At 39.4% G+C, this 25,718-nt stretch overlaps 3 protein-coding genes and 1 long non-coding RNA gene across 13 annotated transcripts; 3 read left to right on the forward strand and 1 right to left on the reverse strand.

Annotated features, from left to right (window-relative positions):
• The first annotated feature begins 2,260 nt into the window (after nucleotides 1–2,260).
• Nucleotides 2,261–6,580, forward strand: hspb2 (heat shock protein, alpha-crystallin-related, b2). Its single transcript, XM_017697533.2, has 2 exons — nucleotides 2,261–2,511; nucleotides 5,542–6,580. The coding sequence occupies exons 1-2, from the start codon at nucleotides 2,418–2,420 to the stop codon at nucleotides 5,955–5,957; spliced, it is 510 nt and encodes a 169-aa protein (XP_017553022.1). The 5' UTR covers nucleotides 2,261–2,417; the 3' UTR covers nucleotides 5,958–6,580.
• A 1,104-nt stretch (nucleotides 6,581–7,684) lies between these two features.
• LOC119262210 lies at nucleotides 7,685–9,258 on the reverse strand. Its single transcript, XR_005129482.1, has 2 exons — nucleotides 9,168–9,258; nucleotides 7,685–8,459 (listed from the first exon to the last, which is right to left on the reverse strand). It is a non-coding gene; the product is annotated as an uncharacterized LOC119262210 (long non-coding RNA).
• zgc:193711 (uncharacterized protein LOC569781 homolog) lies at nucleotides 8,517–14,661 on the forward strand. Its single transcript, XM_017700020.2, has 4 exons — nucleotides 8,517–8,757; nucleotides 12,052–12,101; nucleotides 12,387–12,415; nucleotides 13,569–14,661. Exons 1-4 carry the CDS (start codon nucleotides 8,726–8,728, stop codon nucleotides 13,905–13,907), a joined length of 450 nt encoding a protein of 149 aa, XP_017555509.1. The 5' UTR covers nucleotides 8,517–8,725; the 3' UTR covers nucleotides 13,908–14,661.
• Nucleotides 14,662–15,477: 816 nt separating this feature from the next.
• Nucleotides 15,478–25,223, forward strand: fkbp6 (FKBP prolyl isomerase 6). 10 transcript variants are annotated; one of them, XR_001857846.2, is made up of 11 exons: nucleotides 15,478–15,702; nucleotides 15,937–16,021; nucleotides 17,350–17,467; nucleotides 17,590–17,679; nucleotides 17,873–18,075; nucleotides 20,013–20,132; nucleotides 22,217–22,414; nucleotides 23,300–23,409; nucleotides 23,503–23,580; nucleotides 24,588–24,663; nucleotides 24,834–25,223. XR_001857846.2 is itself a non-coding variant. In XM_017697551.2 (10 exons), the coding sequence occupies exons 1-9, from the start codon at nucleotides 15,695–15,697 to the stop codon at nucleotides 23,576–23,578; spliced, it is 1,008 nt and encodes a 335-aa protein (XP_017553040.1). In that variant the 5' UTR covers nucleotides 15,478–15,694; the 3' UTR covers nucleotides 23,579–23,580; nucleotides 24,588–25,223. The 10 variants fall into 10 exon arrangements, 3 of the variants coding, with proteins under 3 accessions (XP_017553040.1, XP_017553049.1, XP_017553083.1); XR_001857848.2 differs by having other exon boundaries at nucleotides 24,614–24,663; XR_001857851.2 differs by having other exon boundaries at nucleotides 22,235–22,414.
• The last annotated feature ends 495 nt before the right edge of the window (nucleotides 25,224–25,718 follow it).

Here is a 25,718-nt window from a genome sequence, read left to right on the forward strand (position 1 = left end):
GCTGGATTACGGTGCAGGCTCTGAATGTAAGCAATGAACCCCCCGTTGGAAACTTTGTCTGCCAGCATTGAGAGTAGCCTTTGGTCTTTTGGCTTTTTTGGCACAAATACTGTGAACCCAGCGGGCCAGCTGCATGCCAGGGCAGATTAGGATGCCCATGTTCTGACATGGCTATTTGGCCTGAGGTCTGAACCCCTTTGAGGGCCTTTTGTCTTTGGCAGAGCCGGGTGTGTGGCCAGTTTGTTTGGAGGCTGCTGGTGAATGCCACTGGGATCATTCTGCTGGGTTGAGCACCATACACAGACAATCTGCTTCCAAAGAAACATTCCCCTGGTGCCTGGCAGCCTTGGTGGGTTTAGTCAAACTGGCACAAGTGCTTGGCACAAAGCCACTTGCCTAGTCTGCATCAAAACAGGGTCGGTCGTTTCATACTCAGTCTGGTCTACCCAAGCACTTTGTGAGGGACAATATAAGGCCTACATTCAATAATTATTACATGATACTAACATCAACTCAAGAGTTCTAAAACTGGGTTCACTGAATCCAAATAATCAGCTAACCTAGCCCTACCAAAGATTAAGTGAGTGATTGAGAGCAGGAAAAACATTAAAATGTGCAGGGAAAGGATACTTCAGGACCAGGACTGGGAACCACTGCTTTAGCCATCTACAGCAGGGTTCTTTAGTTCAGGTCCTGGAGGACTAGTGCCCAGAACAATTAGGTGATTTCCCTGCAGTGGTGGACGAAGTACACAAATCATGAACTTGAGTTAAAGTAGAGATACCCAAGGTAAAATATTACTCCAGTAAAAGTAGAAGTCCTTACTCTAGACCTCAACTTGAGCAAAAGTACAAAAGTATTTGCCTTCAAATTTACTCAAATATCAAAAGTAAATGTACTAAAAGAGTAATTATGGCTCTGATGTCCTGTTATCATTTTTGTAACAAGACTTGCTTCATGAGCTCATTTTAGGATTTTAGGTAAAAATACTCCAGTGTCTCTCTTGGTAAACCAGTATCTTACTAGAATGTCATTAATTAGTCTGGCACTATTAAAATGATGTGATTGTGAGACACAAAACACTGAAGGCAAACAGTTTCCATCAGGTAGAACCGAGTGGCTCTGAAACAACTTTTTACAAACAGGCAAAGTTTCAGTTTAAGATTACTTTGTAAATTAGTTACAAATTGAATAAAAACTTGCTTTAAACTCAGGTTCACAAATAAGTTTCCTTTACTATATTGCTCTGAAGGTCTCTGTTCATAAACATAAACTAACCGAAACTAATTTACATATAAAATGAAAGTGTTTGTATGAATTCAGAAAAAAAGAAAAATGCCACTCATGACTGCATATGTGTACATATTTCTATATTGTGGTCTATTTACACAAAGTTAGGTTAGTTCATCATTTAGGTCGACGCATGTGCTCCCAAATTTTTACGCTGCTGCACTGATGTTGAACCGTGTGCTTGCACTGGGTCGGTATGACCAACAGGTCAAAACAAGCTCAGAACAAAGTGACCGCTGTGCCCCTGATTGGTGTTCTTGCTTTGCACTTCTTTTGTTTTGACATGTTACATTTTTATACACACAAAAACCAAAAGGAACGACAGATTTCTCAAAATGCAGTGGAGTTAAAAAGTAAGATATTTGACTTTAAAATGCAGTAGAGTGAAAGTAAAAAAAATGGAAAAACTTAAATAAAGTACAGATACACAAAAAAAACTACTTAAGCACAGTAACAAATTACATTTACTTAGTTACTGTCCACCAATGTTTCCCTGTTCAATACATGGCTATTAAATCTTGCAATTAATGGATAAGTTTATAAGATGTGAAGTTGATAAGATTTGGGAAATGACCAAACTATGTTGGATTCTGGCCCTCCAGGCCTAGCTACAATTCCTGTTGAGAAACTTGGGTAAATGCCTTGATCACACAGCAGGGGAAAACCTCCTCTTCACCCTTAGCCACTGAGCTGCTGTTAGTTAATATAACAGATACATCACTGTGACATCATTGTGTCTATATGCATCTGTCTCTCCCAGTCGCCTCCAAGTTGACGACTCATCCATTAACTCTAATGAGCCATAGAACAGGTGCTAATCTTTGGGAGAAAGACAAGCGCTCTGAACAGAGGCCTAGTACATTGCTGTCTGATTGCCCAGTATTGTATCACTCAGTTTTGACCCGCCTTCAGGCCATGCAATACCAGCCTGAGTGCCACAAGCTATTTCTAGACCCATTTATCACCCAGGTCCAGGCACAAGCTCGCAGTCTCTCTGGCCCTCACCCTGGCTGTACCCTCTCTTTCCTCTCTCACTTTCGACTGTTTGTTGTGCTACTGAAAACTGTCAAGCCAGAAAGGACTACTTCCTCTTCCTTTGGTTTTGGATACCCGCTCCATGCTTCAGCATGGCTGACCGCACCATTCCCCATGCTTACCCCATGAGTATGAACTATGAGATGTGCACTCCTGCCCGGATCTATGACCAGAACTTTGCAGAAGGTAAGTGGATCCTCAAAGAAAGAGCAGCATGTGTTCAATCAAATTAACATGTAGTTTTAGGGACGCATTTCAGTTGAAGGTGACATAGTTAGTTAGATAAAAGGGGAATCTTCAAAAGGGGAATCTGACACATATCGGCACCGCTAGTTCTTTCATTCACGTGCCATGACGACAGAAACAAAGTTGCTCGTACACAGAAGAACAAGATTAAAACTTTTTTAGAACTTGCACAACAGATTAATCTTTAATATTATAGTTCTCTTCATGTTGTTAAATCAATCTAAAAAACAGAATATATGACCCAAAAACTGAAGTAACATAAGCTGTCCACTTGCCAATGTACCTGCAAAACATGGGCCAACTGAATCCACTGACAGCGGTTTATGCTGAAGTGAAATATAAGGCCTAGGTTGATTTATATTTAGAATACCACACATGACAAAGAGTCCAAAGCTACCACACAAAAATAACTCTCATCCACTGATAGACTAAGCATGAACTGGTTTCCACATCCAGCACTAAGCAAACCACAGTTCAGTCGTTGGCCTTCTGTTATGTATAAATACTATTTATTCGCCACTTTTGATAAAAGTTTTTGTGTGAATAGAACCTGATTCTTGGAGTGATGCTGCCAATACTACCTGTAATTAGACCTGATGTAGTAGTTTCCGGTGTCTAGGAGAGGGCAGGGCTTTCTATTTTTACGGTGCTGTTAGGCAAACAGGGTTTGGAAGTCCACACTGATCACAGGAACAGCAACATAACACGTTTATCAAATGCAACAAATGTTCAAAAATGGAAAAGACCTTGAAATAACCAACACGCTCACCTGTTTTATGAACCCATATTTGTTCATCAGGCTAAACGCTAAATGCTAGCTTGTCACCAGTAAAACAAAGCTGCCAGCTCTGCACACCACAGTTTAGCAGGGTTAAACTCAAGGTGCAGTCCCAAAAGGTTTCCTACAGCTGCAGATTGCTAGCTAGCATGTTCTCAGTGGCACTTACTATCAAGAATAAATGAGAGCATGCAGGCTAGCTAGCTGTAGGAAAATTCCTCACCGTGCTTAGTTCACTGCAGTCCAAATAGAATCAGAAATGTATGTCAGGATTGCCTGATAGGGCAGGACCCCTGGTTTACCAGTTTAATGCAACGTGTCAAAAAGACTTATTTAACCAATAATTTTTAATGAATTTGTAATTTATCAGTGAGACTGTCAGTCTGTCAGGACTATCAGACCTCCCTTTTATCTTCTTCTTTAGTTTAAAAGCAAATTATTATTATTATGATTATTATTATTATTATTACAGGAAACATGTGGATTTCAGCAAGAGAATTGCATATACACGAGTACCTACGATGATGTTGTCAGGGGAAATGTCCTTGAACCCTAATTAATAAAAGTTTTGCATTGGCTTGGGAATTATTAAAAATAGACTTATAAGCACTAAAACTGAGACAGACAGGCCTATAAGCATTTAACTGAGGCAGGCAGACTGGGGCCGGAAGAGCAGGCCTAATATTTCCATATATGGAATGGAGTGAACTCCACTCCAGACACAAAGCAGGGCATTGTAAAGAAAGGAGCCTTTGTGGTAGGAAAACACCTGGAAGGTCAGAAAGAGTGAGAAAACACTACTCATACAGTAGGAGTTAACTGGAAATAGGAAGACTAGCTGATATGGGTCGGTAAGAACCGGTCTTTGAGCCAAATTAATAAGAAAGTGTTACAAACAACGGACACAGGGAGGATAGGGAGGGCCTGATAAAACAAGGCAGAGAAAATTATTTTAAAAACCATCTCTTGAGCTGGGTGAGAAATAAGGGTTACCAGACTTCTCAGGAAAATTAGACATATTGGGAATCAGAACTTGGGTGCAGGGACATTAAAAAGGGAGGGGCCGAAGAAATCGCCAAGGGAGGGGTGATAAGGTTGCTCAGCTTTGAGTATAAGATGAAATGCATTTGTATTGTCTGTACATTTTGGCTTTCTGGAGGCCAACTTGTCACTTGGAACTTAATAAGTGAAGAAGGGACCTTTTTCTCTCCTTCAAAAAATTGAACCTGTGGCTGAAGTTTGTTTTTTCATCCGTCTTTGACTTTTTGCAAGAATGGAATCTTTTTGATTCGTTACCCTTTTTTACATTAGAACATACTTTAATTCCTTTTTTTGCACCAGAGAACATATAAAATTAGAATTAAAACTAGCGTAACATTAATTAATTAGTAATGTTTTTCCACATAATCTGAGACTTTGGAGCGGAGGACGGGGTGCTCTTGAGTCCCGACAACGTTACAGCATATATTGCAAAATGGGATTATAATGTAACAGAAAATACAATATATATATTCAAAATTAATGCACTAATGTACTAATGTACACTGATCTACTGACACAGTACACATTTTTTCCTCTTTTTAAAAATATGTGCATAATTGATACTAATACATTGTAAAGTTTGTATTTGTACAAAATCTACTACTATTATTGGTAGTAATAATAAATGCAACATGAAATATTTTTTCATTCGGTTATAAAGGACAAACATGTCTATTATCAAATTCGTAATATTCAAAACAATATTCAAAAATGAAAACAGTGAATATTTGCAACCCTGTTTGTAAATGTTTTTTAATGCAGCTGATTCTAGAGATGACATCTGCACATATTTCCACTCAATTTAGAGAGCCTTGATCAGTAGGCCTTCCAGGGTCTCTTCACTTTTCAGTTCTTCCCCAGAAAAGGAAGGATAAAAAAAGAATGGAAGCTGGCAAATGCGAGTTAGCATGCACTATTGTTTTACTTGGTAATCCTATCCAAGTTCTGGACTTCCATGCTTATGAGTCTGAATGCTTTACTCCTCCTTATCCATACACTGCTGGAAGTATGTGTGGAACGTTTCACCCAGTGTAAAGGCTGGCGGGTGACAACGAATGCAGGCTAAGCTGTCAATTAAGATGTTTTCATTACATAATACAACACCATGTACTTTCACTTTTCACTTTGAACCCTGTTCTTTCTCCACTCAGCACTGAGTCCTCAGGACCTGATGGCCCCAGTCTTGTTCCACGGCTACTACATTAGGCCTCGAATCAACAAACAGCTGGAGAGGGGCTTCTCTCAGGTGGACAGCGATGACGACTGGTACCGTGTTCAGCTGGACGTCTGTCAATTCACCCCAGATGAGCTAAACGTACGCACGGTGGACAACCTGCTGGAGGTGACCGGGCGCCACGCGCAGAGAATGGACCAGCACGGCTTTGTAAGTCGAGAGTTCGCGCGAACCTACATCCTTCCCATGGGTGTAGACCCACTACTGCTCCAAGTCTCCCTCTCACACGATGGCATACTGTGCATTCAGGCACCAAGGAAGGTCCAGGATCTGGAGCCAAAGATCAATCAGCTCAAGATTAGAGTGGACAAGAAGGGAGGGAAGAGCAGCTAAAGTGGACAGAGATTTTGATCTTTTGAGGAAGTAAACATTCGTTTTTGGGAATAAAGATAATACCCGGCCCTTTCTCTGATTTCACATCCCCATGCTTACTTCCTCAAGCTCTGTTAATTATGGGTAGCTAGCCAAAGTACCACTGAAAGAAAATTGAAATTGTGGAGGGCTGGATTTCTCTCACTGATGTCACACACATGCTTTTACAGTGACAGAGAGTGAACAGAGCATAGTTTGTACTTGATTGTGTATTTTTTATGGCTGTTGCTACATAGAATGCTGATAAATGGCAGCAATGAAGAAGCTAGGAATGCTCGACTGGATTCAGCAAAGATTGGAGACTTTATCCTCATAAATGCAACTGGTAATCACCCAAATCTATATGGAAATAGCCGGGAAAGTGCACTCATGATGTACCCGAATCTGAAAGCTGCTGCTACATTTATACCAAAGTGCCGTAAAGCATGCAGCTACAGTCCCACCGAACGCGGTTATGCAAGTGCTTTGGTCGTGCTTGAACTTTGTGGTTCAGTCTAATGCAAAATTTGGGCACCACTGGTCAAATGACATGTTTTGTTGATCTTCCAAATGAAAAGAAGTTTTAATATGTCCCCTACAGAGAACACACGTCTGGGCATTTTAATGCATAATGACTGTTTATTTATTCAATTTAACATATTGCAGGAAAAGAAACAGAATGTGGCCTGTGTAAGGGCTATGGCACATTTTATATTTTGTTCTAGGATGTTAAAATGAGGTAATAATAGAAATTGTAATAATAATAATATATTTAATTTAAAAGCGCCTTTCTCGACACTCAAGGACACTGTACAAAATTTATGGTTTTATATATATATATATATATATATATATATGGGGGGGTGAATGAAGGGCGCCAAAACATTTGCAGAAACAAAAAAACTTGGCAGGGGTGTTGAAACATCTGCCTACATCTGTATCTTCTTTATGAACACTGTAAATAAAGGAACTGTGGAACTTCTCCACAGTTAACATAATGAGCTTGTCATCCAACATTGCAAAGAAAACAAACAAAAAACCCTACTTAACTAGCATTGACCGTTCACCAAACCACTCTTTCTCTTCAAAATACACCAGAACCGCTTGCAATCGCTTTTTTGCTCCACCCCAGAGAGAAAAAACAGGAAGGTGACCATCCCGTGTGACCACAGCTTATTTTGCTGTGCTAAACAGTCAATATCACATCTGATATTGTTTCTGTGGAACTCAGTGTCACCTTTTATTAGACTTCCTTTTCCTACCTTTTTTTGTACGTACCTTTTTAATTTAAACTGTAAATAATCTCAGTTTATTGTGATAAAAGTGCTCTATAAATAAAGTGTTTCATTATTATTTATTATTATGTATGTTATCTTTATTTAATTATAAAGAATTCTGGAGAAAATGCCTTTGTGCATCTAAAACGGCTGCAGGAGATCTTTCTGAGGACATCAGATATGAAATAATTCACTTGCATCAGGAAGAGAAAGTTCAAGGAATATAAATGAAAAAACATACGTTTCCAAAACTGGGGTTTAAAAAAGTTCTAAACACTCTAAACACTGCAGAAAATGGGACTCTAACAGCCACCTACAACACCTGGCAGAAGACAATTCAATGCTCTGGGTGTGAAAGGATGTGTAGCTGCCAGGACGTCATCACTGAGAAAAGGGAACAGACAAAAAAAATAAACACATTTACACAGAAACTGGAGATCTGAGACGTAGACCAAGGCTTTATGATCAGGTAAGTGTAAATCTGCAAATAAGCTTACTTAGACAGCAAGAAGTAGAAAATGCAACCAACTTATAAGACTGAACTTTGGAGGTGTGGAAAAATATCCCTGCAGATTTCTTATAAAACTGAAAATAAGACCTCTGAAAAGAACGGAAACTGTAATAAAGGCAAAGAGTGAACACACGAAATACTGAAAAGGATGATGGCTGTTGGGGTTTCTGTGTCATTCCTGGAAATATGTTATCCTGACACTGAAAAACAAATAACTTGCACTTGGTAAGTTGGTAACCGAATCAATGAAAGTGTGGTCTCTAACTTTTATATGAAGAATGAGATCTGGCTCTTTTCTTGGGTGTTATTCAGCGACTAGGGAGCGAAAAGTCAGACACAAAGGAGTTAAGACATTAATGAGCCACTGTTTTGATCCAAAGGCTGTTTCTCAGAAGCTAAATGTATGAGATCTGAGAAGACGACTAGTTAAGATTGGACGTAACTGTGTGAGAATTCCTCTGTTCTCTGGGTCCTCTTAACAATATATCACTGAACATCATAACCTGTTGAAACAAGGAAGTTCGTCTTGTTTTGACCAGTGGAATAATGGGCGCTTAGGTCCAGTCCTGGAGATCCACCTGACCACATCTGATCCAGGTAATGAAGGCCTTCAGGAACATCTGAATATTAGAGCCAGGTGTGCGTTGGATCTGAGCTCTCCAGGGTGGCAGATCATTTCATGTGGTGAGGAAACATCTAACAGACAGGAAAATGTTCAGTCAGTACTTTTACCCCATATTATCTGAGGGTAGATCATTGTGGCTAAAGAAGGGAAACATAGAAGCGGTTAAACATTTACTAGCCCTTCCTCAAGGTCAGCCAAGGGAAGCCAGAACGTAGGAGGGACAAAGGTAGCACACATTAGCCACCGCACCTGCCGAGCTCCTGTTACCTCACAACAAGGAAATGAAGCGGGCAACCAAATAAACCACTGCTGTCTGCCTCTTACAACATGTACAGCCATGGGGAACGGGGTAACGAAAGCCTTGGATAAGTAAGTAGCCTTTTCTTTAAGATATGTCATATTTTACAGCGTTAACGGTAGGCTAGGTCCATAACGGCGCCAGAATTTGTTCCTAAAAGTTGCTAACCTAACGTATACCCTTTTGAACAGATTTAACACGGGCTTGTTTGCTTTAACCGAAGCCAAATCGTCGGCTGTAAGTGGGTATCAAACTGTGCGTAGTCTGGGTGAAATAAATTAGCTTTACTTTGTAAACGTTCAACTTAATACGAGGCTGAAGTCGGAATTTTCCGTTCCACCTTAAATTGTGCATCAGTTCTATTCTCGTGCCCCAGGCGCCAGAATGTAACCGCTGCACTACTGCACCATTTAAGGTAGAACGGAAAATATGTTTCACACGCTGGTAAATAAAGACGCTAACTTCAGCTTCGTCTACTTACTTGTCAGATATTCGCTTATTTATCAACTCTTTAGCCGAACATTTGGCCTATAAACGTCATCCTTTCTAAGGGCTTTAACTGTATTTTGAGGCGGATCCGTTAGTCTGTTCATATTAGAAAGGCGAATGAAGAGACCCGAGTAGTAGCAACCACACCCAGCAACCTAGAGGGCGCTGATGAGCGCCTGGTGAGGTTACAGTGGTGATGGCGTGTTTGTGTAGTGTTTTGTTTTGGATGGGATGGGAAGAGAAAAGGGATTTACTTAGTTTGCTTGGTTTGTCCGTCAGTGACCAGCTAAGCAGGACAGGTCCTGGCTGTTAATATGAGAGCTGTGTATGACCGCGTTTCTAATGTTTGGAATCAGTTGGCGCCGAGTTTCTTAAAGGGGAGTCAAACTGTCTGTATAATTCAGTCACTGAGACGTAAACAAAGTCATACAGACTGGTTTAATGTGAAATGTTTGAATGTAGAGAAACCTGCCAACTTGGTTTTCTTCACAGTGGTGGTGACAGGAACCAGAACATGGAAACTTTCTGCGAAGTAGCCTTTGGAGCGATACCATGATTCAGCTGTCTGGTTCCCATCACCACCACTATGAACAGTTCTAACTCAGATTTCTCTAGAACGGAGCATTTCAGATCAAACTGACCTGAATGACCTTGTTTACATCTTAACCATTTAAATATGTACAAATTTAGAAAAATCATTACCCTTTTAACCTAACCTAAGAGGCTATGCTGTAAATATTAATTTAATTAATTAGAAAATCGATGGATGGATGGATAATTCAAATGAGAAACAATAAATTCTACAGTGGCAATTTTTTGTCAACTCCTCCACCTCAGAGTTGATCACCACTTTTATTCTAATTTCATTCTCAGCCCTTTTACAGTAACCTACAGCTCCAGGCATCATTCTGGACACCTCTGGCTTTTTTTCTGTCTTAAATACTTAAAACCTGTGAAGTTGCACTAAACTTGCATCAGTTAAATAATTTTGGGGAAATGTTATATTGATGTAAAACAAAACATTTGAGATGCACACTGTTCAAATGTTACATTAAAGAAAAAAACAAGTGTTTGTCTGCAGAGATTTTCTACTTCTGTTATTGGTAATAAACAAGAATATAAAGAGGAACACATCTGTGTTACCAGTAGTCAGTCTACATAGGTGAACTAAAGGAACCAAACGACTGAAGACTTTTAAGACCTCTGAAAGCTACCTCACATACCTCACATGAAGTTATGTGAAACGGTTATGAATACGCTCCCTGATGGCTGATTCATTGTTTTGATAGTTTTGAGCTGATATGTTTGCCTTAAATATACTATTTTCAGATCCATTAATGGTGAACACATGCAGGGTATTTTAAGGCAAAATATAGCCAGAGAATGGAATTCTTTAGTATTTTATCATTATTAGCATTGCAGGTAAAAACCGAGGAGATGTGTAGATGTGCTGGTCATTTCAGACAGTAAATAAAATGACTGCATTTGGGTTATAGACATCATGACATGGTGTGCTTCTTTTAACCACCACTGTAATATCTGTAAATTTGTTTGTCAAAATGATTGAATTATGCAGATCTTTTTGAAACATTGGTGGCATTCCCCTTTAACTAGCCTGCTGATTAGCCCTAAAATGTTACAGGCCCTCTCCTAATTTTTAGGATTTAGGGTTGCTAAATGTTTAGGCTAAATGGGTGAACTTGGACTGTAGACTGGAATAGGTGGATATATGTAAATATATTGGTTGGTGATGTCACAAAAAACAGATCATTCAAAACAGCTGTATGGACCAGGGAGTTTACAGCACATTTTGAAACTTTTAATGTTTAATAAATACTACTACAGCATTTTCACGCCTGGCTGTTTTCACCAAGAGTTTTTTTTTTCCTGACCCAGGACCGGTTACTCTGAGCTCAGTATGGAAGCTGTTTTTGAGCCCAGAAGCAGTCCAGAGAATAAAAAGCAGCAAACAGATGAAGCTAGTGTCTACCATTTGGCCTGCGCACAGAAAAATTAACATATGGAATTGTGCAATCCATCCACACGTCATAAGGAACTCTTGTGTGTGAAAGCAAACCAGCATTAATGAGCGCAGAATGGGTCCTGGGTGTGGACTCAAGGGGACAACTATTTGGGACAGGTGTGAAGAGCCCCTTTTAAAAAGAGAATAAAATCCAGATTTGCATGATTTTGGCCCTTTATTTTCTGTAATAGTTAGAACCAAATGCTGGAGTAAGCCAATAGTTTAGTCTTTACAGGGCATGGCTGCCCAGCTCTGGTCCTGGAGAAGCAGAGTCGAGCACAGTTTGGTGATTTTCCTACTCTAACACACCTGATAAATAACTGATGCGTTCAATCCGGTGTATTTAAACAGGAAAATTGGCAAACTTATTTTTGGCCTTTGGAGTGGAGTACTGGAGAGTCAAAGGCAGGCAAGGCGCTTCTGAAGGGACATTTCACCCATCCCAATCAATAATTCATTCATTTAAAACAGTAAAGTGGCGTAACTGTCTAAGCATTGGCCCTGTCATCAGGAGATCGCGAGTTCAAACCCTGGTGATGCTACAGCCATCCGCAGCCAGGAGTCCAAGAGAGCACGATTGGCCTCGCTCTCTCTGGGCGGGTCGGATGGCCCCCCTTCTCCACCCATCACGCAACTAGCGGGTGGAATTGGAGACGACTAAATTGGGGAGAAAATCGGGTAAAAAAAAAAAAAAAAAGAAGTAATAAATGCTAAATGGATTACAATTTAACTATAAATAGGACAAATAAGAGCTCCTAAATTGTGCATATAAATAAAATAAGAATGAATAAACTCTCAAATAAACAACTGTAGTCCTCTGCAGAATGTTTACTCTTTTATTTTTCTTTGTTAGGTGGGGTTTAAATCCAAGGAAGCTCAGTCTAAAGCGGTCAGCAAAGAGAGGTAAGAACAGCTGTGTTCTAACGGTGGTCCAGATGTGCATTGTTAATACACTCGGGTGTACTTTCCCAAATTGGTTCTTGGAGGCTTCATAGCCAGTTCCGTCATTCAGGTTATTTGAGGATGATTACTTGGATGAGGTGTGTCGGGTGTTTAGATATAACAAGGCATAATTTGTTCACTCTTAATCTGTGTACACTTGGCCGGCACATTAAGATCTCGATGCGCTGAACTATGATGAAAACGCCAATTAACGTTAACAATGTTTTTGTCTTTTGCTTCTGTCAGCTCCTCGTGCACCTGCTCCATCCCATCAGGTATATCTGTTTTTCAAAGCTGCTGCTGTGACTCCATTAGAATACTTCCTTCACTGACAGTTACAGTGACTGCTTCCTGTGCTGTTTAGTTTTGTTAATGTGTTGTCACTTGTAAACAGTGAATTAATTTTATTAGTGGTACGATCATGAAATTTGCCATATAAATAACTGTGTAACAATTTGGCTTTTTGTTCATTATAAGCAGTTATTAAAGCACAGGCCTTGGGTGGGCAAATTGGCTGACTAGCTGTCTCGCTTCATGATGTCCAAAGTTCCCAGTTGACCACAGACACAGCTAAAGTTCAAATAAACAAACATTACCCACTGCTGCCCCTACAGGTGCTATAGCAGCAGTGAGAAGCTAGCACATCTTTTTCTAAGGCCTATGATGTCTTGATAGGGTTTTTTTTTTTTTTTAAATATTTACTTCAACATAACTGATCAAAATGACAGGTAAACATTGATTGTGGAAGCGAAAAACTGTATAAAATAACTGCGATCAGCCCAAATAACCTTGATCAGGTGATTGCGTTATAAGGCCAAGCAGTGAAGCGTTGGGTGGAATAAACTAAATTTGGTATGAAAAGAAATAATACAACAGAACTTGTGCTGATTTTGTGAAGTTATACCTCGAATGAACGTAGAATGGTGCCCATATAGATTTTTCATACATTTGTTCACAATCAAATTGGGACTTTATAATTTTTGTTTTTAATGTGATTGAAATTTTTCTTCGGATTCATGCTTAGAAGAACTCCGAGAGCATATGGACCAAAGAACATTTTAAATTTCACATATGGAGATTAATGGACTAACTTGGTGCCATATTGATTTTGCGACTGATTACAATAATGCACTTATGCACTGGAGTCAGTCAAAATAAGATTGTTCATTTCTATTTTGTGTTTTTCTATGTTATGTGTGTTAAACTCAGCAAGTTGACAGAAGTCGTGCACTGAAATTGAAAAGAAAATGCCATATAAATGATATGGTGACTTATTTCAGAACCTAATCTCACATTTGATATTTTGCATACGACTGTGAATGGCTAAGTGGAGTTTAGGCTCTAAGATTAATAAGGGCCATTGAGTCGTTGGCTCAACTTTTGAAAATCAGTTATTTTGCATGAACAGTCTGGTTTGTTTTGTATTAGCCTGCAGATGCGCACATATATGATCAGGTGGCGGCTGACCCCGAGTACGCTCAAGTCAATAAAAAGAAGAAGACGGACGCTGATGACTTGCATTACGCCGACATCCAGATGTTACAGTCTGGACACACGACTGGGCGAGAAAGGCAGAGAGCGGCTCCGGTCAATAACTCCAGCACAGAGTACGCAACCATAGACTTTCTGAAGAGTGGGTTTAAAACACATTCATCACCTGAACCTGCAGATATTCTCATTCCACCTGGAGAACTCCAGAGACCAGTGGCCAAGCCTAGATCTGTCCAGAAGAAGAGGGCTTCCTCACACCACTCTGTTATGGTGTGAGTGGAACATATGTATATATATTTGTGCATATACATAAATGTGCATCTTAAATTGCTTTGTTTTTAAGAAATTCCAACTGTATCCATGTTGATCCATATGAACCATAACTGACATGATTTGTCGCTCTTTTGACTGCATGGCATTTGACAGGCGTGCACTCTTTAAAATAGAGGTGCCAAAGAGGGTCCTCTGGAGCGATACCTCTGGAGTGATACCTCTGGAACGATAGCTGATATGATGTTTGTGGATTTATGTACCAAAAGCATTCATAATTCATTTTTACATTACCATATCAGCTTTAAACAGGCTGCTTTCATTCCTGTGCTTTAACACCAATGTATATAAATCACCTCTTTTCTTATTAACTGTCCTTTATTGTGCTTCATTCAAAAGCAGTTGAAACACTCCTTAAAACTTCAGTGTGAGTGGGTGGAGCTAAACCGCTGCAGGCTGAATATATACATATATAAATGTTATATATGGACTGGGAAGTGTACAGTAGCATTTTGAAACTTTAACAATGTTTACATACTACACTAAACCTATATTTCCCAAAAAACGAAGTTCAGTTTTTACTATATTGGCCCTTTAAAAGTTTTTTTCCTAGAACTATTCATGCCAACCAAGAGTCATTTGAGTGTAGAAGGAAATGGAACAGCACTAGAGGAATGAATTTGCATTTGAATCATGTAGGATCCCGTCGTGTCTTGCTTTGAGTAATGTTTACACACAATAAAAACATTTTTATAAAGATTTCAGTGTCTGTTTTCCCATTGCTTGTATAAGACTAATTGTGCTCTACATTTTCTTATTAAATGGTAAATAATCTTTTTTTTCAATTTGCGCATCTATATGAAAGTAAAAATGTACTGAAACATTTAGGTAATTCCTTCTTATTTTACTTATTATATAATGTCTCCGTGTTTTATGTGAAATGGTTCATTGTAGATTACAAACTCTTTACAGTGGTGGTGACAGGACCCAGGTGTTGTGGTGTCTACAACACAAATCTGGACATTTCATTTGCTATCTAAAGCAACAAGTGAACCGTCTTCTGAGTATTCATATGTGAGGTTGATGATGGTAAAATACTGAAAAAAGCTTTCTTTGGGGACTATTTTACCTTGCAGTGCTGTATTATAATTCTGTATTACAAAACTGTCGTAAAACAGTGTCTCAGACGACAGGCATTGTATTCATAACCATATCCTGTTTCTGTGAGGGAGCTTTTAGAGGCATTAAGCGTTTTAGACGTCAGGTTCCTATAACCACCACTGTGAACAATTCTGACTAGGAACGTTTCTCTAAATTGGAGAATTTCGCAGCAAATCACTGTGAATGACTTTGTTTACATCTTACTGATCTAAACATGCAGAAACTTTGAAAAGTAGTTGGGATTTCCCTTTAAGGAAGATCGCCTTTAAGCATATGTGGTCCAGCGGAGGGCATTTCTCCATTAGCTCAGGTTTAGCTTTCACAAAAAAGCCTCACAACGCCCAACATGTATCCCTCCGCCACGATGGGCTTAAAATAAACAGATTAAAGTACATTTTACGCCATAAACCTGTAATAAAACGAACCTAAACCTGTCATAAATCTGGCCGCGTATTCATAACCATTTCATGTAAAAGCTCTCTGTGAGGGACCTTTTAGATGAGGACCACCGCTGCGAACACCTGACCGCGCCAAACCACCCTGGACGTCTTCGCTGATCTCAACCGTTTAATTACGCAGAACGGATTGAAAAATCGGTGGAGTTCCTCTTTAACCTGTGACTGCTGCTTCTGATGGTCTGGTACAATATTTTACTAGGCATAGCAAGTATTAACACTTGGGTCTCTTCGCGTATACTTTGATTCGACAGTGAGTTTTTGGCCTGAGATGTTTCAGAGTCATTGCTGTTGGTAAATGAGGGGCTAACCGATCTCAACGGCGCTGCTATTGGGGTGGATTGTGGGTTAGCTCGCTGGCTAACGTTAACTGAGCTAACGCTAACTAGTTGATTTGTGGACTGTTTGTTCTCGGTTAGCCACAGAATCATGCAGACAAACGGGGTTTCTTCGAGAATCATGCAGTTTATCGCCCCAGAGGAGCGCCGTCGAGCTGGAATCCAGGTAGCCGGTTTGTATAAACACTGAGGTTACGGAGCTGAAGTCGGTTTCTTGTTCGAATTTTCCCGCTCCACCTTAAATGAGGCGCCAGAATGTAAGTTAACTGCTGCACCGTTTAAGGTGGAACGGGAAAATTCGACTAGAAAGCCAACTTAAGCCTCGGGTATGAACTTAGTTTGGCTGGTTTAAAGCTCGTCAGTCAGAGTTTAAGCAATATTAGCCCGCTGTCAGCTAGAGAGCAATCCAACTTTGTAAGAGGTTCCTCCTTAAGTTATATAGCTACTAGCAGAAGGCAAGCTAACTTAGTAAAGATGTTATTCACGCTTGTAAAAATGAAACTTGGCTTTTCCCAGTTCATTTGAGCTTGAGGAACAGTTCTTAGTAGTATGGATGAAATTTTAATTTAAATTAAACATGCGTTTGATTTTGATTGAATTTTCTAATTTAGTTATTACATGTAAGAGCAGAACATTTATTTTTACATTAATACAACTATTTTCAGTAGTAAGAAATCAGTTTTAAAAATACAATACAGGGTGATTCAAAAAGCTTCATCTGATTTCAAAGCACCATGTTTTTACAACTGTGAGGCGTCTAGGAACCAATCACATACCAACTGAAAGAGGGAGTCGTAGAGACTCTGACTGTCACCAGAAGATGTCTCCCTTCAGTCTGCGAGGAGATGCGACCCCTGAGCAGAAAGCATTCTGCGTTCTCCACTTCAATCAGAGTGAATCCGTTATAACTCTGCAATGTGATTTTTGTCGACAGTGAACCTCCAACAGCTCAGAGCCTTCGTCCTTGGTTCCACAACACTGGACGATGTCCGATGACCAGCTTTGATAGAGCCGTGATTTCAGTGACCCCCGACGTGCTCAATCAAGTATGGGTTGAATTTGATGTTGTCCGTGCAGCCGGAGGAGGTCATGCTGAGCACTTTATAATTGGGTAAAGTTTCGTAATAAACTTTATGCTCACTTAAACCATCTACAGCTTACTGCACTGTTCTGTAATGATTTACAAGTGAAATAAATCATTTTGAAATGGGATTAATCTTTTTGAATCACCCTGTATTTTGAATTTAAACGTGTCAAATCTAATATTCACCTGTGAAAACAGAATTATCACGTGTTAAAATAGGATTCATAGTAAAACTCCTCTTTTCATTACAGCGAGCTGGGAAAATACAGGAGTTGTTATAGGTCTGAAGTGAGCTTTTACATGCTAAAAATAATTTCCTCTAGTAAGTGTTTCATTTTGATATATCAGAATTGGACTTTTTACACGTTAAATTTCATGTGCTAAGAATGTCAGGACGGCTTTCCATGTAGACTCCTTTCCAGCGTCTTGCTCAGCAAATGCAGGACATTTTAGGAAATGGGGGGATTCTCAAAGAGGTCATACGTGCAGGGGACGGCTCACCTGTGCCAATGGATGCTTCAGTCTCCGGTAGGCATCATGAGACTGCGTTGTAATTTAACGAGCGGTTTTACACGGTGCTAAAGTTGATTTGTTTTGTGGAATTATCAGCGTAATCATGTACAGCACTGCCGTAATCTGTTCATCTACAGTTCATTATTCAGGATTCTTGGAATACTCTGATCGGCCGTTTGACTCAACTACTCACCTTAAGTTTCCTAGAATGGTGAAGCTAGGTAAAGGTAAGATGGGAACGGAAATCCAAAGGGGGAATGATGCCTAATGTTAGATGTTACTAACTAGATTTGTCAGAATGACTTTTGAAACTTTTAAAAATCTTTTTTATTTGTATTTACTTTTTTAAAACAAAGGAAAAAAGTCTGACTAATCATCAAATGATGCGTGATGAAGAACGTAATTGGTCTTCTCTTTCAGATGTGACTTTGTGTGGTCTTGAGCTGGGCCTGCTGAGCATGAGGAAAGGGGAGTTCTCTCGTTTTCTCTTCCAGCCCGATTATGCCTTCGGGGAGATGGGTTGCCCCCCACTCATCCCACCAGCGGCCACTGTGCTGTATGAGGTACAGGTCCTCGAATTCCTTGACACAGCCCAGGTCGACGAATTTTTTGCGATGAGTCCGGTGAGAATCTGTTATTTCTCCTCTTTTGTTGTGCAACATTTTTGTTGATTTGATTTGGGCTTTGTATTAGAAATACAAACCACGTCTTTACATTTACATGCATGTTTTCTTTGTCCATCTGCAGTAACTTAACACATTAAGTAAAAAGCTGTTTAGATTTGATTGATCTTGGGAATAATCCCACACGTTTTATCTGCTTGTTGTGATGGCGACACAAGAGTTTGTAAAATAAAACCGTCTAGTCATTGTTTAGGCTAAACCGGCTCTGTTCCAGAGAAGACACTTTGATGAACATGAGTGTTGTAAATGTTCTGGGGCTGCACACAGGATGAATTTTTATGGTCGATTCTAATTTCTTTTACGGCTTTTTAACTAATTGCTCACACTGTGTGGCTAAATAAACACACTAACAGGACAGTCAGGCCAGACTGAAACATGTAGTGATGTTACAGTTATTGTAAACATGCTTACTCGCATCACAATGATCTCTACACTCTTAAAAAACATGGTTCTTGAAGGGGGGAATAAATAAAGAAAAAGGTGCTGTTTAGAACCATGAACACCCAAAAGAACCGTTTCATGCTTAAATGTTCTTTGTATCATGAAATGGTTCTTTAGATTTATGGTGAATGTGTTGTGTATGTTTCTATATAGAACCTTTAAAAAAAGGTTCTATATAGCACCATAAAGGGTTCTTCTATTGTAACAAGACTGATACCGTAACAATAGAAGGACCATTATTGGTGCTATAGAGAATCCTTTTCAGAAGGCTCTATATAGAACATTTACAGCACATTCTCTATTAATCTGAAGAACCCTTTCAAGAAGCAGTGAACCCTTTAAGCATGCAAAGAGTTCTTCAGATTGGTGGAGAATGTGCTGCAGATGGTTCTTCATAGAAGCTTTTGGACAAGGGTTCTATATAGCACTAAAAACGACTCTTCCAATGTGACGATATCAACCTTTTCTGACAGCTTCTGTATAGAACCATCTGTAACACATTTTCCATAAATCTAAAGAGCCCTTTTAAGATGCACAGGGTTCTTGGAGTGTCTATGGTTCTACAAAGAAGCATTTTCTTTACCGAAGAACCCTTGAAGTACCATCTTTTTAGGATTGTACAGTGAGATTTCCCAAATTCCTAGAAAACTACAGTCACTTTGGGACAGATAGACGAGGGCACGTTTTGTTCCCCTCCAAACACCCCCCCCCCTTCTCTGTCAGAGGCTACATGAAAAGGATTTCAAGTGAGAAGATTCTCAATGAATGTATGACATATTTGCGTAATGCATGCTGGGTATTGTAGTGAGAAAATACTGATGGATACAAACTGATGGATACACTAAAAAGAAACAAAATCTTGAATCTTGAAAGATGCTGAGATTTTCATTGGGAGTGACAAGGATGGACAAGATTAGAAATGAGCAGATCAGAGGGACAGTGATTAGAAATGAGCAGATCAGAGGGACAGTGAAGGTGGAGCAGTTTGGAGATAAAGCCAGAGAGGCCAGGTTGAGATGGTTTGGACATGTGTTGAGGAGGAATAGTGGATATATTGGGCAAAGAATGTTGGAGATGGAGCTGCCGGGTAGAAGGAGAAGAGGTAGACCTCAGAGAAGGTTTATGGATGTAGTGAAGGTGGACATGGAGATGGTTGGTGTGAAAGTAGAGGAGGCAATGGATAGGGCAAGATGGAGGCAGATGATCCGCTGTGGTGACCCCTAAAGGGAGCACCCGAAAGAAGAAGAAGAAGCGAAAGATCAGTTGCTTATTTGTATAACATAAATGCAGTGAAGTTCTACGTGGAAATTAAAGGGAAAAGGCTATTTGGTACTATGAGTCTTGCATAATTATGCTACAGCATTTTGGTATAAGTATAGCAGCAGCACTTACCTTGCAGTATTGCATTAGCCTTTGCCTTCAAAACTGTTTCACAGGGAGAGCAAAACTCAGTTCCTCTGTCCACGTTGCTGAATGTGGTTGACACAGAGAGAACCTTTGGGAACCGCTGCTTCAACCAGGCCCGCTACGAAGATGCAAAAGACCGGTACAAGCAGGTGCGTTCACCAGTATTGTCTTTGTTCATATTACTAATATCTTTACATGTAAGTCTCTTGATGGCACATGGGAACAAAATAAGATTAATGGTGAAATCAGATTTTTTTTTTTTGTAATGGTGCAATCTATTGCATATTGCACTTTCTGCACACCTTATTGTGCATCGTGCACAGCTGGACACTCCACACTCGGACACTTTATTTCAGCACCAATATATGCACATATTTCTTCAGCATCGTCTTTATATTCTGTTACCTGCGCCTTCTTGTACAACCCCAATTCCAATGAAGGGACGTTGTGTAAAACATAAATAAAAACAGAATACGATGATTTACAAATCCTTTTGAACCTATATTCAATTGAGTACACTACAAAGACAAGATATTTAATGTTCAAACAGATAAACTTTATTGTTTGCTTGCAACACGTTCCAAAGAAGTTGGGACAGGGGCAACAAAAGACTGGGAAAGTTGAGGAATGCTCAAAAAAACACCTGTTTGGAACATTCCACAGGTGAACAGGTTAATTGGAAACAGGTGAGTGTCATGACTGGGTATAAAGGGAGCATCCCTGAAAGGCTCAGTCGTTCACAAGCAAGGACGGGGCGAGGTTCACCACTTTGTGAACAACTGCGTGAGAAAATAGTCCAACAGTTTTAAGAACAACGTTTCTCAACGTGCAATTGCAAGGAATTTAGGGATTTCATCATCTACAGTCCATAATATCATCAAAAGATTCAGAGAATCGGGAGAAATCTCTGCAAGCAAGCGGCAAGGCAGAAAACCAACATTGAATGTCTGTGACCTTCGATCCCTCAGGCGGCACTGCATTAAAAACCCACATCATTCTGTAACGGATATTCCCACATGGGCTCAGGAACACTTCAGAAAACCACTGTCAGTGAACACAGTTCGTCGCTCCATCTACAAGTGCAAGTTAAAACTCTGCCATGCAAAGTGAAAGCCAGATATCAACAACACACAGAAACGCCGCCGGCTTCTCTGGGCACGAGCTCATCTGAGATGGACTGACACACAGTGGAAAAGTGTCCTGTGGTCTGACGAGTCCACATTTCAAATTGTTTTCGGAAATCATGCACGTCGCGTCCTCTGGGCCAAAGAGGAAAAGGACTGTCCGGATTGTTATCAGTGCAAAGTTCAAAAGCCAGCATCTCTGATGGTGTGGGGGGGTGTTAGTGCCCATGGCGTGGGTAACTTACACATCTGTGAAGGCACCATTAATGCTGAAAGGTACATACAGGTTTTGGTTCAACATATGCTGCCATCCAAGCAACGTCTTTTTCAGGGACGTCCTGCTTATTTCAGCAAGACGATGCCAAGCCACATTCTGTGTTACAACAGCGTGGCTTCGTAGTAAAAGAGTGCGGGTACTAGACTGGCCTGCCTGCAGTCCAGACCTGTCTCCCATTGAAAATGTGTGGCACATTATGAAGCGCAAAATACGCCAACGGAGACCCCGGACTGTTGAACAACTGAACTTGTACATCAAGCAAGAATGGGAGAGAATTCCACCTGCAAAGCTTCAACAATTATTATTGTCCTCAGTTCCCAAACACTTATTGAGTGTTGTTAAAAGGAAAGGTGATGTAACACAGTGGTAAACATGCTCCTGTCCCAACTTCTTTGGAACGTGTTGCAGGCATCAAATTCAAAATGAGTGAATATTTGCAAAAAACAATAAAGTTTGTCCATTTGAACATTAAATATCTTGTCTTTGTAGTATATTCAATTCAATATAGGTTGAAAAGGATTTGCAAATCATCGTATTCTGGTTTTACACAACGTCCCAACTTCATTGGAATTGGGGTTGTACATTCATCATTGGACTGCCTTTTTTATTTTAGGTTTTATTTATATTTATATATATATATATATATATATATATATATATATATATATATATATATATATATATATATATATATATATATTACATATTTTTGTTTATATGCCTGTAGATGGGTTTTTTTTGTATTATTATTATTATTATTATTATCCCTTGTTGTCTGACTGCTACTGGCTGCTAAATTTCCTTCAGGATCAATAAAGTATCTATCCATCAGGCCATGACACTCTTGCAGAACCGAGAGCCGATGGGCAAAGAGGAGAAGGGGCGCGTCAATGAGGCGAAGTTACCCTTCTTACTCAACCTTTCTCTCACTTACCTGCGCCTGGAGAGGCCTCAAAAAGCCCTGCAGTACGGCGAGAGAGCGCTGAAGATCAGCCCAGACAACACCAAAGCCCTCTTCCGCTGTGGCCAGGTTGGGGAATTGCATGCGTGACTGTAAAGCTGTTAATCATGTACCTAAAACCAGAGCAGTCTTTCTATCGAAACTCTGAACTTTTTCACTGGATCAAGTGTAGCAATTGGTTGGGATGTTCTCGGTCAGTGGCTTGATTTAAGGCTTTCACAAAACTCGGAGCTCCCATATAAAGCAGCAACATCAGAAGTGTTGATTTCCGCACTGTTAGATGAATAAGAGTATTTTGTTACCAGCACAGGGCTGATTTGTGTATTTACTGAGATTTCCCTGTCCTATTTTTTTGCACCATTTTATAAAAACCTTTTTCATGATGATAGTAAAATGGTTCAAATTGCTTGGAAGAAATACAATTTTTTGTTTTCCTGTAAAATTACAGTTTCAGAAATACTTTGAGATTTTTGTTAAAACAGTGACTTAAGGTCCTATTGTGCTAAAATAGGTTAAAGAAAAATCAAACTTTTAACAAGCAGTGACCTTATCATTTATGTATGCAATCAGAAAGAATTTGTCTTGAAAGTTATAATTTCTCATAGCAGGATGTTAAAATGACAGCAGAGGTCTGTCAAGGAGAGGGCAATGTAAAGAGACTTTTGTCTGTAGGATCGATGTGGTACGTCTTAGAATTTAGATTCAGTTTTTTGTATAGCCTTAATGCATTTCTAGTAAAATAGGTTGAAGTCAGTACAAGAGCAATGACTATAGCAGAATACCAATAATAGTGACCATGTATGGTTGTCATACATGATGCTGTACATCTGGTGCAGTGACCCCCAAATCCAAGATGGTGAGGTCAAAACCCCTGTATTTTAAATGACTCGTCATGGAATGGCACAGCTAGGATACCAGAACTACAGCTACATTCCTTTGTATTTGTCTTATCAGGCCTCTTTGGAAATGTTTGACTATGAGAAGGCACAAGACTACCTCACAATGGCTCAGGCCAAGAAGCCATTTGATGCTGATATTAACAAGTTGCTAAGAAAGCTGGCAGTGTAAGTTCTCCAGCAGTGCTTCTGTTGTGTATGGACTGTTGTATCGAATTTACCCATGTAGATGAAAAGCCTGAAGGTTTTGTGTGCTTGCAGTTGTTACAAGGACTGCCTGGACAAAGAAAAAGATATGTGCTCCAAGATGTTTCCTGGTGTTAAGCCAGAGAACTGAAGGTAAGGATCTATGTTTCACATTCACGTTCCCTCTTTCCATAACTCATCATTTGTCACTAGAGGGCAGTGCAAGAGCAACTGTAAACAAAGTGTGAGATACTGAACTGACCAGACAACGGTAAGTAAGGCATATCCTTTAAAACTTCATCAAAACCTGAATATCTTGTATACAGGCTGTATACATAGTCTGTATACATAGTCTACTCTTAAACATTTTGGGATTATGTAATAATATAATAAAAAAAAAATATGTAAAGTTCTCTGGAAAAGTTTCAAATTACATGCTTTGTTGATTTTCTAAATGAAAAAAGGTTAACACATTCTCTACAGGGAACACACTTAAATATGGCATTTTTCTGCAAATATTGCTGCACATTTTCTATTTTTTTTTAACATGCTGGAAAAATATAACATGAAACAATATGAAATGTGCCATAACTTTCATACATGCCACATTTCATGTTTTATTTTTTATCAGAATGTAAGTAATAATTATGTTTCAAAATTTGCAGAAGTAAAGAATGTGCTAATCTTATTTTCATGTTCAAATAAAAATAGAAACAAAATTTAGAAAAAAAAAAAAAACATTTGACCAGAGCCCAAATTTTCCATACAACTCTAACATTGCATATAACAGAAATCAAACATTTGTCATCACTGTATATGTACATGTTCAGACTTTTCGCTTATGATTAAGACTTTTTGGTTTACCCGTATTTACTGTATTGCAGGTTTCAGCCATAAATGTTCAGTGCAGTAATATTTACTAGGACTGAACTATTTGGAGAAAATATCTAATCGCGATTTTTTTTGAGCCAACACAATTTAAGTGTGACCATTTTCTATAACTGAAAATATGGATACGGTTAATGCATGTTATCCACAATAGCAGCCAACGTGAGAGAGACTGGAGAGTGGATAGGGGAAGGTGGCTCATTGTGATTTGAATGCAGCTATTTGCATAAATTAAGCTCCTGTTTTTTTTTTTTTTTTTCTTCTCCATCAAGAACTCCTGCATGTCCATTTATTTCAGACTTGAGGCTTGAACACTGAATGCAGTGGAGCAGGTGGCCAGCTCACAAGGTCTGCATGATTGCATAATATAAGACGAAATGAACATCACAGCTCTTGCGATTTCAAAGTCTTTGAAATTGCGATTTTGTTATAAAGCCAGAGAATCGTTCAGCCCTAATATTTACAGGTTCCAAGTGTTGTCTTTACTCCTCTGTTTGTAATTGACGCTTTATTTTCAGCTTGGCCAAACAAGCAACAGGACTTGAATGGAGAGTGCCTTCCAAAGAACACACAAACTGGAAGAGTCCACCTGAAAATGTCTTTATACAAATATGTAGCGTCAAGCAACCTATAAGGGAACTATATATAACTGCAGGTGTGTTTTCTTTTTCCTAGTTTATACTTTGGTTTAATTCATACCGACCTCATTGTTTATATTTGAAACTTCATTAGGTATAGAAGTGATTGTATCCTTGTGTTCTTGTATTAACTTTTTGGAGTTTTGTGAAAAGTCAGATTAACTCGTATGTGAGTTATCATACTGTTATATTAGTTTGAGTTATGAGAATGACCACAACCATTTTGTGTCAGCTATCAATACATGTTGTACTCTGGCTAAGTTTGTAAAATTGCCTCCTTTTTTTGTAGACATGCTCACGCTTACAGTCTCATTTTCAGTTTAGTGTGGCCTCCCTCTCCTTTCTCTCTGGACTGCTGCATGCTTTCCTGGCAAGCTTCTCTGCCAGTTTAAGACCGTTAGTCACCATCCAGTGATGCAAATAATCTGTGAATGCAAGAAAAACACACTGCTCTGGGCATTCACTGTGGCAATGTATTATCACATCATAGAGCCAATTACCATCACTGTTTCAGAGGCTGTAAAGCAGGGTAATACATTAGTAATTGCTTCAAGCTGGCCCAGGGCTTTCTTGGTGTTCTTCAAATGTTTTGACTAGTTTTACAGAGAATGGAGGGTCTTGAGTGGTGTTAGGCCAGTTTGGAGCTTTAAAGGAGACAACTCATTCTATGCTATATCCAGGTGCTTTTAACATAAAACTACACTCAGAAGGACAAATGTAGCTAATAAGGATAGGAAAGTAGTAGGAAGCAGCTAGCTTTAGCGA

Source organism: Pygocentrus nattereri, chromosome 23, assembly GCF_015220715.1.
Source record: "Pygocentrus nattereri isolate fPygNat1 chromosome 23, fPygNat1.pri, whole genome shotgun sequence".
Lineage (NCBI taxonomy): Eukaryota > Metazoa > Chordata > Actinopteri > Characiformes > Serrasalmidae > Pygocentrus > Pygocentrus nattereri.

Bases quoted from the DNA above. Each gene is read 5' to 3' on its own strand.
- hspb2 (XM_017697533.2), top strand. From the start codon at position 2,418: ATGGCTGACCGCACCATTCCCCATGCTTACCCCATGAGTATGAACTAT. The intron at 2,512-5,541 runs GTAAGTGGATCC...TTCTCCACTCAG, and splicing joins TGACCAGAACTTTGCAGAAG to CACTGAGTCCTCAGGACCTG.
- zgc:193711 (XM_017700020.2), top strand. From the start codon at position 8,726: ATGGGGAACGGGGTAACGAAAGCCTTGGATAA. The intron at 8,758-12,051 runs GTAAGTAGCCTT...TTTCTTTGTTAG, and splicing joins GTAACGAAAGCCTTGGATAA to GTGGGGTTTAAATCCAAGGA. The intron at 12,416-13,568 runs GTATATCTGTTT...GTTTTGTATTAG, and splicing joins CACCTGCTCCATCCCATCAG to CCTGCAGATGCGCACATATA.
- fkbp6 (XM_017697551.2), top strand. The intron at 17,468-17,589 runs GTAGGCATCATG...GTTCATCTACAG, and splicing joins AATGGATGCTTCAGTCTCCG to TTCATTATTCAGGATTCTTG. The intron at 17,680-17,872 runs GTAAGATGGGAA...CTTCTCTTTCAG, and splicing joins AATGGTGAAGCTAGGTAAAG to ATGTGACTTTGTGTGGTCTT.